This window comes from Amaranthus tricolor, chromosome 7 (assembly GCF_026212465.1).
Source record: "Amaranthus tricolor cultivar Red isolate AtriRed21 chromosome 7, ASM2621246v1, whole genome shotgun sequence".
In the NCBI taxonomy this organism is placed as follows: domain Eukaryota; kingdom Viridiplantae; phylum Streptophyta; class Magnoliopsida; order Caryophyllales; family Amaranthaceae; genus Amaranthus; species Amaranthus tricolor.
The window spans coordinates 12,629,644-12,642,931 of NC_080053.1; the positions used below are offsets into that span (position 1 = coordinate 12,629,644).

The window sequence follows — 13,288 nt, forward strand, 5'->3', positions numbered from 1 at the left end:
TTATATACTCCATAAATCTTAAATTTAATTGTACATCGAATTTTGTTTAAATCATACAACCCACTACCCTAACTAGAGCAGATGAATTCCGTGATGGGTATAACTACTATAATTTTACCCACCTGTCATCCCTACATATAAATTTCATGGGTTTTTCGTTCTATTACCAATTGAGTTTAAGATGAAATCTCATCGGGATTGTATCTAGTTAACTTTCCTTTTATGCGGATCAGGCCCGACCCTGAGGGTAGGCCATAGGGGCCACCGCCCAGGGCCCAATCTTATTGAGAAGAAATACATTGTGTAAAGGGCCCCATAATAGTAAATATTGAAAAGGTAAAGGGCCTAGAAAACTAAAATAAGTAAATGACATACCATAGTCGAAGTTAGATAGATCAAATGAAACAATAACAATTGGTTTTCAATTTACATAGTTGGGCCCCATAATAGTAAATAGGGAATTTGATTTCATAGATGAATTACATAGTTGGGCCGATGAGATAGCAATAACAATTGGTTTTCAATTTACACGTGCTTCTTATAAACAAAAAGAAAGACGTTCTAGAATTAGTTTGTACTTAAGATGTCACCACTATGGTAGTATTAGGGGTGATTTGCATAACCTAGATAATGCTGCCCGACCTGGTTCTAAAAGTAAAACATGTCGGTGTAAATTTATGATTGTAGCAAGTAGTCGTAAACCAGGAGAAAGACCTTGGACGGTGAGGGTGTGTCCTGGGGAAAAAGGTAGACATAACCACCGATTTTTAGAGTACAGAGATGGTCATGTAAGGGCAAATAGGTTGAATGTAGATATTTGGCAGTGCATACGACAACTTAGTGTAACTGGCATGCAACTTGCCTTTATTATGACTTCAATAAGAGAAAATTTTCCTGGTTTTTTTACTAGTATGAATCAAATATACAATGTTAGACAGCCAATTAGAAGAGAAGAGATGGAGGGTAGGACTCCCCTTCAACACTGTCTTTATATGGCCACAGAGCATAATTACGTGGTTTGGACAGACTTGGATAGTGAAAGGGATTTGAGCAGATTATTAGTTGCAAATCCTACCTCCATCCAAATGATACGTGCGTGGCCGTATGTTGTGTTGATAGATACAACGTACAAAACAAACAAACAAATGATTGAGAGATATTCGTGGGTGTTACAGGGATTGAGAGATATTTTTGGCACCCTCAGACTCCTAGCGTCGTTGTCACTGATCGAGATAAGGGTTTATCTGCAGGTATTCGTGATGTCTTCCCAGGTAAAAAGGTTTTTTTTTTATTAATTATTGTCGTTCTCTTTATTGAATATGTCTTAATTATGTTCAATGTTGTGTTTAATGTAGATGTGCGGCATTTGTTATGCATAAGGCATATTGCCAACGACATTGAGAACATGGTTGACAAGTTGTGTGGCGGGAAAAGAAATCAACAAGGGCAGGTATTCAGGAAAAGTAGATGGAACCCCTTGGTTGAAAGTTCTACACTTGACGAATTTGAAGAGAGATGGAAATCGATTGTGACTACCTGGTCGGTTAGGAACAGAAAGGTCATTCGATATTTGGCTAGAATATGGATTCCACTTAAAGAGAAATTTGTGCGTGCATGGACGAATGATTGTTTACACATTGGTAACCACACTACCAGCAGAGTTGAAAGCCAACACTCGTCTTTCAAGTATTATCTTGGTAGCGGTAATAGCTTATTTGATACCATGTTTAAAAGGGCACACGCACAGATAAATTTTTTCCTTGGAGCAGTTGCGGCTTGAGCATAACCATATGTTAGATTTGGATGGTTATGTACTTAACAAATGCGGTTGTGTATTTCAACGCACCCATGTATTGCTGTGTGCTTGTTATTTATATCTGTCGATCTGTTCATAAGGTGCTTTGTATTTGGATGACATTCATCCATTCTGGTATACTTTGACGTACACAAAGGTAGGAGACGACACCAACGAAGGAGTACGGCACGCAAACAACAATGACAAAGAGTATTTTTAATTGTTGGACGATGAAGTCTTAAAAGCTGATCCGGCTGTTGTACGACGCTTGTCTCAGGTACTTGAACATGAATTACACCCAAATGGAGCCGATATATTTAAGCCTTACGCAAGTCCACCTAGAAAGGGAAGACCAACCACAAGCAAAACCCTTAGAAGAAATAAAACCGCATTTGAATATAATAGATCATCTTCTCGTGGTCGAGGGTCTAGATCTTCATCCCGCGGGAGATCCAGTGGTAGATCTAGTGGTCGGAAAACACAATCATCAGTTGGATTTAAGTTTAGTTTCAATTTATTTGGTACATAACTTTCCATGCCGTTATTTAAATTAGTTAGTTACAGCTTAATATTACTAACATTATTTTCAATAATTGCAAATGATCCAGTAGGTCGTGATTTTTCACTGTTTCCATGGCCCAATCACATCCCGCACATTCTCCCTCCTTACTTGTTTGATTGGATTGATGTTATAGGTGATGGTAACTGTGGTTTTAGAGCTATTGCCGTCATAGAGTTGGGAGGCGAGGAGGCTTGGCCTCTTTTAAGACGTGCAATGTGCATGGAAATGCAAATGAATAAAGACCAATACATAAGTGTGTATCTATCGGAGGAGGCGTTAGACAATGCTATATTCAGAATTGGTTCACACAGCAATGGACCTGCTCCTTATATTCATTGGATGGAAGCACCGATGGCATTGTACTCTGCAGCAACATTTCTAAACATTGGCATTGCTTATTATGGTTCTGCTGACGGTAATCCGATGTACAACTATTTGGTTCTTCCGTTAAGGAAAGAAACGGGTGTGCATAGTGTAAATAAAGTTATACATATATGTTAGGTGAATAGAAATCATTTTGTTCAACTATTAATGAATGACGATTCATCTTCACTGCCGCCATTCTAGCAATTATGGAGAGAAGCAGTTGACAATTCTTTCAGACATATAGAAACACATTTTAGTAGTAGGATTTTGCTTTGGAATATACTATACGGGACACGACCACCACAACGTGATAACACCGCTGAAGATGCTGTAAATTTAGATAGTCCATAGTGTAACACATTGTTTACATACATCATTATTTAGTTTAACTACACATGTAGATGGGATTAAATTTGTAGATAGTCCATAGTGATACTATTTTGTACATCATTATTTAGTTTAACTACACATGTAGATGAGATTATGTACGTGGATGGAATTCAATATGTATAGAATTGATGTAAATTAATAAAAATATTGATGTAAATTAATTTAACTATAATGTAAAAAGCATTGATGTAAATAAATATTAGCATTGATGTAAATTAGTTTTCAATTACAAAAACCAAATGAAGGGCCATGCCCCTTAAAAGCATGTCATTCAGCAAATAAATCTCTAACATCAGCAACGTATACATCTAAAGCATGTCTTTCCTGGGGGGTCATTTCCGCAAAAGGAGGCAGTCTCACCAATGGAGCGACTCGACTCGGCCATTCATTTAGAAACTGCGAAAAAAAAAGAATGTAAATAAGATATTAAACAACATCTAAATAACATAAACACATAATAGAAAACAAATAAATTAAAAAAATTAACGTAATCCGCTCTGCTTTTAACTGGACCAAAACCGGCACTCGGTCCTTCGCCGGGGAAGACGTATGGGTGGGAGGACATTCTAAACCAGTCAACGTAACTAGGATCAGCCTCTGATGGAACAGATGCCCGACGAAGTGCCTGATCACCAAGGCGGCCACAATAGAGGAACCTACTCCATGCCTTCGTGTAAATAGGCGGAGAAGCAAACGTCAAGGAATAGGTACCGTGTGCCGGTCGTAGAGCCTGGGTTGGTCTGATAGGAGGGGGGGAATAGCCTGCACTAAGTCGACCTGTCGCACTGTCCTCTCCGGCAAATACACCTCGACGATATCAAAGCTAGTGATACCCCCAACATAGGTGGTGCGTGGGTGCTCATTTAGAAATGCCCTTGGAGAAGTCATGTACGGAGTCCATTTACCTGCATACAAGCAAAATTAACATATAAAAATAATCTAAAATTAAAATAACATGAATAACAAAGTGCGATGTGATGTACAATACCTGAGTTTTCGTCATGGAGTCCAATATACTCCTGCAGTCCCTCAGCCTGTTAATCTCACGACTTGGCTTGGGCGTGGACCACATCTCCACCCTAGTCTTATTAGGGAAATCTGCTTGAAGAGGATGAGGGCGGAAGGCCGGAAAGTACTCACAAATCCATGTCCGAAGCAATGTCAGGCAACCAGTAATGGTCTTGCAACCAACCCTAGACGTCATTCCCAGTTGCCAATACATGTAGACCAGCGTCACCACAGCCTAGACGATCTCGTCCTGTTAGTATCGGGTGAGGTCGCATGCCGGTTCTAGTCTTATCCGCCAGCAGTGTAGAGCCGACAATAGCCACGTAATAGACTGTCGACTGGGTCTCCATAGCCTGGGACCGATGGCACAACTACATAACTTCAGCAACATTGACGCCACCGCTGGTGAATATCCCTTTTCGTCGTAGCTCGGACATGGGCTCCCCAAACAGACCAGCAATAGTGCCCTTCCACTCCCCCTCAGCAGGTTCAGCCAGTGGTGAACCTTCAACACCTATGCCCAATATGCGTTGCACGTCGTGCAACATAATCGTCATCTCCCCCCATGGCATGTGGAAGATGTTCGTATCTGGCTGCGACCTCTCCACGAAGGCCGATATCAAAGTACAGTCAATGTGCTGGTGCATAATGTAAGGTAGCCGGCCGAGGGGAGTGACAGGTAGAACATCATAAAGCGCATCAGACATATCCCGCAGTTCGATGATCGCCTCTAACGACTTCTTTCTACTACGGCACTCCAGAACCAGATATAGTCCGGCATGCTCATATGCGCCTACAGATTTACTGGCAGCACGTGTGAATTTATAGTCGATCCCGCGGACAACAGTCCAATCTACTGGGCGTTTAACAGCGCCTTGGTACTCAACATCATCATCATCATCATCAACATCATCATCATCATCATCATCACTAGAAACCCCCCCAACTACTCTGGACGCTAGCCTGGTCATCAAACCGAGTGCGCACTTGGTGCAGCGTACTCGACCGTTGGGCCTCACTGTGTCTGGCAGCCTCTTCCTGCCTAGCTCTCCTAGCAGAACCCGTTACCCCCCTCTCATGAGGGTCCCCTCTGAGTAGGGTAGGCCTAGAACTATTCCCGCTTAACAAGTGTCTAAAAAATCCTTTCCTTTCCCTTGACTACCAGCCATTTACTACAATTTTGATAATTTAATTAACTATTAATAATAAATAAAAATAATCAAACATTACATTAAATTAACCACATGAACAAAAGACAATAATGAATTAACATATTAAACTACTCATTATTAACAAATATAATTTAACAACAACAATTTTAACTAATTATTATCAACAAATATAATTTAACAAAATATTAGTTATTATTATTATTATTATTATTATTATTATTATTATTATTATTATTATTATTATTATTATTATTATTATTATTATTATTATTGTAATTAATTTTCTAAATTAACAATAATCATAATAGTATAGTAATAATAAAAATAATAACAATAATAATAATAATAATCACAACAATAATAACAAAAACAATAATAATAATCATAACACTAATGACAAAAACAATATTTAAAAATAACATTAAAGAAAAATTTACTAACAATAACAATAATAACAACAACATCACCAACAAAAATAATAAAAATAATATTTAAAGGAAAAATAAAAAGTTAATAATAATAATAATAATAATAATAATAATAATAATAATAATAATAATAATAATAATAATAATAATAGTATATAAAAAAATAAATTAAAAATTAATATTTAAAAGAAAAATAAAAATTTGATAATAATAATAATAATAATAATAAATATAATAAATTAATAATAATAATAATAATAATAATAATAATAATAATAATAATAATAATAATAATAATAATAATAATAATAGTAAGTATATTATTTCAAAAAAAAAAATTTTAATAAAAAATAAAATATTGGGTGAGTCGCGCGACTCACCAAATTTTTTATTTTTTCCTTTTTTTAATTTAAAATAATACGATTCGAATAAAGATTACCTCGATTATTTGTTTGCGGATTGAATATCTAAGCTTTTGCTCCAAAAATTTTATGTTGTAATTTTGTTTTTTAAGTGTGTTAAAGGTGTTAATTAGTAAGGTTAGAGTATATGTAAGAAAGTTTAAGTTCAGTGGCAAAATCGTAATTTCATTAGGGGGTGGCGATAAAATGAAAAGGGTAACGATGTTTAAGGATTGTGTTAGAAATTTAGTTAGCAAGGGGTCCATAATTATTATTTCGCCTAAGGATCCAAAAATCTCAGAGTCGATCCTGATGGGGATCCTGGTGTGTATAAATCCAATGACATGACATAGGTATTAAAGTACATTCAGATTGAAGGGAATCTATGCGGTCCATCATGCCATATCCCTCGACCAAATTGTATTGCCAATTGCATTGTTCCCTAAAATACTGCTCCTCCTAATTAAGTCCTACCAAGTAGGACTACCAAGGATGGGGCCTAGGGTGTATAATATGGGCAACACTTCAATGCTTTCTTTAGTTTATCGGCTTGCTTTAAATTATTATTTCTATATTCTTGGATTTCCTCACTTTTTGGGTAAGTTTGCTCCAAGGAATAAGGGCACAAGCTACTTATAACTTGTAGCAAAGGGTCTTAGAAAAGAATTCCAACCTGACTATCTAGTGAATCGATTACTTAATGATGCGTCAAAAAATAAAAATAAAAATAAAATTTTATATACACAATGTGTTATTATCGAGTCATACTATAACTTTTATTGTAAAATAAATGTTCTAGGTAATATTTGAAAAACAAACAATAATTTAGGTACTTTTTGATAAGGGAATGTTCCGCATTCTGCCTCGGAAGCTTATTTTTGATCGATCGTTGCCATTTTGGAAATACCATAACTTTTGTTAGAATTTTGAAATCGACGTGTGACCACTCGATTCAAAGCTAGCAAACCCAACTTTTAATATTTTTGCTTATGTTGGACTCTTTTTAATCTCACCCCTCATTTCTTCTTGGGCTTTGATCCATTCTTTCTCAAAACATCCGAAGATAAGAGAGCATCGTCTCAAATACGCCTTTGCTAAAAAAAAGTGGAAAACTTACAAAAACACGAACAGGCAAATCCTTCCCTCGAAAGGGGTGTAAACCCAAGAAAAAAAATAAAATATAACAAAAACCGCAAAGAATTATAATAAAATATCACGCATAAAAGGAATCAAAATAGAGTTTATCAATTATTCGAGTAACCAAATATCGAGTATCCAAATAATTTGGGACGGACCACTAAGTAACCGGTTGTTTATAACGAAATAAGAAAAAGTAAAAAAATACAATTAATTGAAAAGTACACATAGGATTGCTCAAGAAGTAAATTAAGTGAAAAAGATCTCTAGAAGATGCGATTTTTAAAATTTTTAATACAATATACATTATGAAATTAATTAGATTTTTTGTACATGTAATCACCAATCACCATGAAATTAATCCTCACATTGATTACACTTTTGATCAACAAATTCCCCTTTTCATACTGCATTAGCAATCCCAGCATTCAGAATTTTATGCAGCATTATCTACATAATCAAACAATCACTTAATCACACAACATATTTAGCAAGAAATTCCAAATCATTATATTTTATTATATTTGTACTACATTGATTGATTGATAAAAATAAATTGGTTGATTGTTATATTTATTAAATTAAATAAAGTAAAATTTATTCAATTTTATTTCATCATATTATATTATATTATATTTCTACTACAATGATTGATTGATTAAAATAAGGGAAATTTGCAAAGAAACACCTTTTAAAACCCCTTTTTTGTTTTAAAAGACTTTTTTAAAAAAAAACACTTTAAATCAGTTTCCGGTGACTTTTGTCAACTTTCCGGCGTTGACTATGCCATTTGTCAACTTTCCGGCGTTGACTTTGGTTTTTATTTTTTATTTTTATTTTTATTTTTATTTTTATTATTAATATTATTTTTTTAAAAAAAATTTATTTTTATTATTATTAAAAAAAATAAATAATAAATAAATAAATAATAATAATAATAATAATAATAATAATAATAATAAAAATAAAAACAAAAATAAAAAAAATAATAATTTTTAAAAAAAAATTTTTTTAATTTTTTTTAGTATAATTTTTTTATTATTATTTTTTTCCTTTTGTTTTTATTTTTATTTTATTTTTAATTTTTATTATTATTATTTTTTTTATTTTTGTTTTTATTTTTATTATTATTATTATTATTATTATTATTATTATTATTATTATTATTATTATTATTAATTTTTTTTTAAAAAATTTTTAAAAATAATAATAAAAAATAAAATTAAAAATAAAAATTAATATTAATAATAAAAATAAAAATAAAAATAAAAACAAAAATAAAAAAAATTTTAAAAAATTTTTAAAAAATTAATAATAATAATAAAAATAAAAAGTATAAAAATATAAAATAACAATAATAATAATAATAAAATAATAATAATAATAATAATAATAATAATAATAATAATAATAATAATAATAAAATTAAAATTAAAAAAAAATAATAAAAATAAAAATAAAAATAAAAGTCACCGCCGGAAAGTTGATAAATGGCATAGTCAACGCCGGAAAGTTGACAAAAGTCACCGGAAACTGATTTAAGGTGTTTGTTTTAAAAAAAGTCTTTTAAAAGGTTTTTTTACAAAAAAAATTATAAAAGGTGTTTCTTTACAAAAAAGGGGTTTTAAAAGGTGTTTCTTTGCAACTAATCTTTAAAATAATATACTAAACTTTAATTTAACTAGTAAGTTAGAAAATACACACAGCAACTTCCCAATTTTTGTTATGAAAAAAATTTTAGCTGAATACTAAAGCAATGCTAAAAAAAAACTAAAAAAGTAAAAATTAAAACATAATATTAACTAAATAAAATGAAAATTTTCATGTGGTATCCTTACAAAGATTTTCCATATAAAATAATTAAATTGATTGATTGCTATATTTATTGAACTAAATAAGGTAAAATTAATTTTATTATATTACTATTGCGATAATTGATTGATGGAAATAAAACAATAAAATTTTGTTCAACTAAATAAGGTAAAAAAAATAAACAAAAAATCTCCCCGATATTTGCAAAGAAAGTTTTTTGACATAAAAAACTAGTGCAACGCAAATAGAACTAAAAAAGTCAAAATTAAATTGTAATTAATTGATTTACCTATTATGTATATTGAAACAATAATAGATTATTTGTATAAATATCTTAATATAAAACTTACAAAATGAGACATTAGAAAATGTAAAAAATATTACTTAGAAAGAGGTATATGTAAAACAAATAGAATTAAACGTGATAGTAAACGTGATAAGCAAATAACAAATTCTTACTTATTATATTATATATGTTGAGGATTAAGTGAGAACGCTTTAACTTGGTAAAAGAATCAGCTATAGGTCAGATTGGTCATGAGTTGGATGTAACTAGACTCAAACATGACCCATTAACTTTATAAGGACTTATACAAAATTCAATCTCTTAGATTAAAAAGTTTTTAGACCCGAACTCATACCCGTTGAGTTTGATTGTTTTAGGGTTTTATATGAGTTCTTAATGAGTCGCAAATGATGTTAATATCCTTGTTCATACTTTATCATTTTCAACTATTTTTATAAGAGACCATATCGCAGAAAGACGACTTCAATTAAAGACCACATATTCTCGATATTTTTATTAGTTGAATTATTTAACATGGACCACATTTACGATGAGACAACCTCATAAAACAAATTGTATATCATTTTTTACACTTAAAAAGGTTTAATTAGGTCTAAAATAAGGTTATAGAGTTGTATATAAGTCTAAAATTTCTCCAAATAAATTAGGGCAAGAGTGGGTTCATCAAGGGTGGACATATATGGGTCTTAAATGGGTCTAGAAAGTGGACCTATGTTTAAAGATCATGAACTTAAATCCAATCCTATTTATGTATTTAAACCGAGGTCCAGATCCAGATCCAGATTCAGACCCATTAGGTCTCAAAAGGTTAACTCAAATCCATTTGGTCTGAATAATTAAGTACAAGTTTTAAAATAAGTGACAGATCCAATAGAGTATTCATAAATTCTTCTCAGAGACGGTATCTCAAAGATGCGTTAATTATAGACTAACCTAATTTTTTTAAAATAATTAAATTTATTATTTTTCAAAATACGAGTTTTCGTTAAACATTATAGTACTGTCAGTCTTTCTTAATTTCCTCCTTTCCTTTTAAATTAACACAAATTCCTCCAAATTCTTGAAATATTATTTGTAAAGAAATTGCAGGTTAGTGTGATAAGTTGTCATGTTGTAAATAACACTCACTTATAACAAAAGTATTTTAGTATGCACAAGTTGGTATTTTATTATGTTGAAGTTGAAGTTTTTGTTAGCTGACGTTGGTGTTTTAGTGTACTAAAGAAGATATTTTAGTACTCCCTCCGTTTTCGAAAGTTCTTTCAATTTGGAATATGGGAAGGAACCAAGGGAAAGGGAATCTATAGTTAAAAGCTAATCATTGAACATTAGAGAAAGTAAGAAAATATAATTAAAAATAATAAAATCAAATAGTGGAATCATCGTGTACAAATCTGATTTTATTGAAGGTATACCCAAAGTTTTTTACACTTATGATTGCCAAAATAAAACAAAATAAATTAAAGCTCTTAATCTTTAGCTAAATAAAACAGGCTATTACAATGAGAGTAAACTAACACATCAACCTATAGATGAACATGTACATGTACATGGATTAAGCTTAAATTAAATATCAACCCCAATTTACACTATAAATACAATCAAAATCAGAAGCAAAATTATCCCCAAATACATTAACAGTAACTTAAACCTTAACAAAATCAGAATCTGAAACTTGAAATAGTCTCGTGAACCTTTTACAATATCAGCAGCAACAGAGTACTTAGAGCAATAATCAGCAGCAATACTCGATCAACATAGGCTTTAATTTTGGCTTTTTACTCATTTATTTCATAATGGATGATTTTTTAGATTAGGAATCTGAAAACAGTGCAGCATTATATGGTGATTTTGACGGGGAAGATGATATCTTAATGGAAGTAGATGCTTTACAAAAAAGTAATAGGGGACTTAGAGCCTCTTTTAGACCTCAACGGTCCCCCACCTTTGTCACCCATTGCAAATGATCCAATTCAAAACGAAATTGTAAGAATCAATCATAATGAACCAGATGAAAATCAGCCAAATCATCACAAGCTGAGATTGAACAATCAAATGCGACAAGAAATTCTTACTATACTTGCACAACATATCTGTTGCAGGAAATCTTCCTCATGGTTCAATTAAGAAGACGACAGAGAAATTTGGTTATTCCCAAAGGACCATAAGCTATTTATGGAACAAGGTCGAGAAACAAAAACAAACATCCCAAAAGTATGATTTAGATCATAGCTATCACAAATGTGGAAGAAAAAGAATTACAGTCCCATATAAAAGTATCGTAAGCATTCAAATGGGTGATAGAACGTGCATAAGAGACTTGGCAAGTAAACTCAACTTAGCACTATCCACTGTATTGAAGATGATCAAAAGAGAGGAATTAATCCTCACACTAATGCAATGCATCTAGAAATTTCAGAGGATAATAAGCTGGTAAGAATTCATTGGATGATTAGTTTACTTGTACAAGATTCGATTCCAATTCAACCACAATACAAATGTCTATATGACTTTGTTCATATCGATGAAAAATGGTTTTACTTGTCGAGAAAATCACAGCGACTTTATCTTGCAAAAAATAAACCTAAACCTTACAGAAGTTGTAAATCATCCAAATTCATTCCGAAAATTATGTTTATGTGTTGTGTGGCAAGACCTAGATGGAACCAACAGGGTGAATGTACTTTCGACGGTAAGATAAGAATTTTTCCATTCACCGAAGAAGTACTTATGAAAAGGGCTTCAAAGAATAGACCAATGGGGTGTTTGAAACAAAAACCATAGAATCGGTCAACAAGCAAGCAACAAGGCAAATGATAATCAACAAAATACTTCCAGCAATCAAGTCAAAGTGGCCTAGTGAAGAAGAGAAAATCATTTTCATTCAACAAGATAATTGCAAGGCACACATTACTCAAGACGATGTTGAATGGCAAGCACATTATAAAAAAGATGGTTTTACATTTATTTTAACTTAACAACCACCAAACAGTCCAGATTACAACATATTGGATTTGGGTTTTTTTAGAAGCATACAATCATTAATGCATAAAAAGATGCCAAAGTGTATTAAGAAGTTAGTAGAAGCAGTTCAGGAAGCCTTTGTTGCATTACATCAAAAAATACTTAGCAATATGTGGATGTCCTTACAATATGTGATGAATGAGATACTCAAGGCAAAAGGGTCAAATAATTGTGACGTTCCTCACAACAAAAAAAAACAGCTTGAAGATAATAGCATCCTACCAGAACAAGTACAAGCACCCAGATGGGCTATTAAGCATTGCATTGCAATGGCATATGGAGAGGAATATATGAACCAATTGTTTGAAATCAATTTATAATCATGTACAAGTTACGAGCTACCCGAAAGTGTTAAGCTCATACTTAAACACAATGGCAACAATTCGTAATTAGTCTCATTTGTCTATCTTCTCATTATTAAAGACTCTTCATTGACATTTTCATGTATCATAAAATCCAAGATCGACATTCACTTATCAAAAAAAAACTGATTAACATATCCAACACAAAACCAACAATACTAAATTTGTCGAAGAATCAAGATACCAAAAACCTAAAATTAAGAATCAATTCATACATGCACAATGGTACTGCATTTTATAAACACCAAAAAAAAATCAACATCAACTTACAGTTTAAATATCACAACACAACAGTACTCCATTTTAAATATCACAACAGTATTCTATATTTACAAACACCAAAAAATCAACCAACCGAATATCATAACAGTACTCCATATTTACAGTACTCCATTTTAAAAATCAACATTAATAGTTAATATTTACAGACGTTTAAATAAATCAGCCAACCTCACCTTGGGTTTAATTATATTTGATTTAGGTTTTAGATTTACCTCATTTTCATGTTTGCTAGAAGAAGCAAT

At 31.9% G+C, this 13,288-nt stretch overlaps 1 protein-coding gene across 1 annotated transcript; it reads left to right on the forward strand.

Annotated features, from left to right (window-relative positions):
• Window positions 1-10,068: 10,068 nt before the first annotated feature.
• On the forward strand, window positions 10,069-12,162 carry LOC130818503 (uncharacterized). Its single transcript, XM_057684675.1, has 4 exons — window positions 10,069-10,185; window positions 11,196-11,277; window positions 11,481-11,705; window positions 11,789-12,162. Exons 1-4 carry the CDS (start codon window positions 10,069-10,071, stop codon window positions 12,160-12,162), a joined length of 798 nt encoding a protein of 265 aa, XP_057540658.1.
• Window positions 12,163-13,288: the final 1,126 nt, after the last annotated feature.

Excerpts from the sequence above, each read along its gene's own strand:
- LOC130818503 (XM_057684675.1), top strand. The coding sequence starts at position 10,069 with ATGGGTCTAGAAAGTGGACCTATGTTTAAAGATCATGAACTTAAATCC. Across the intron at positions 11,278-11,480 it reads AGTAGATGCTTTACAAAAAA|GAAATCTTCCTCATGGTTCA; the intron begins GTAATAGGGGAC and ends TATCTGTTGCAG. Across the intron at positions 11,706-11,788 it reads GTGCATAAGAGACTTGGCAA|AAATTTCAGAGGATAATAAG; the intron begins GTAAACTCAACT and ends CAATGCATCTAG.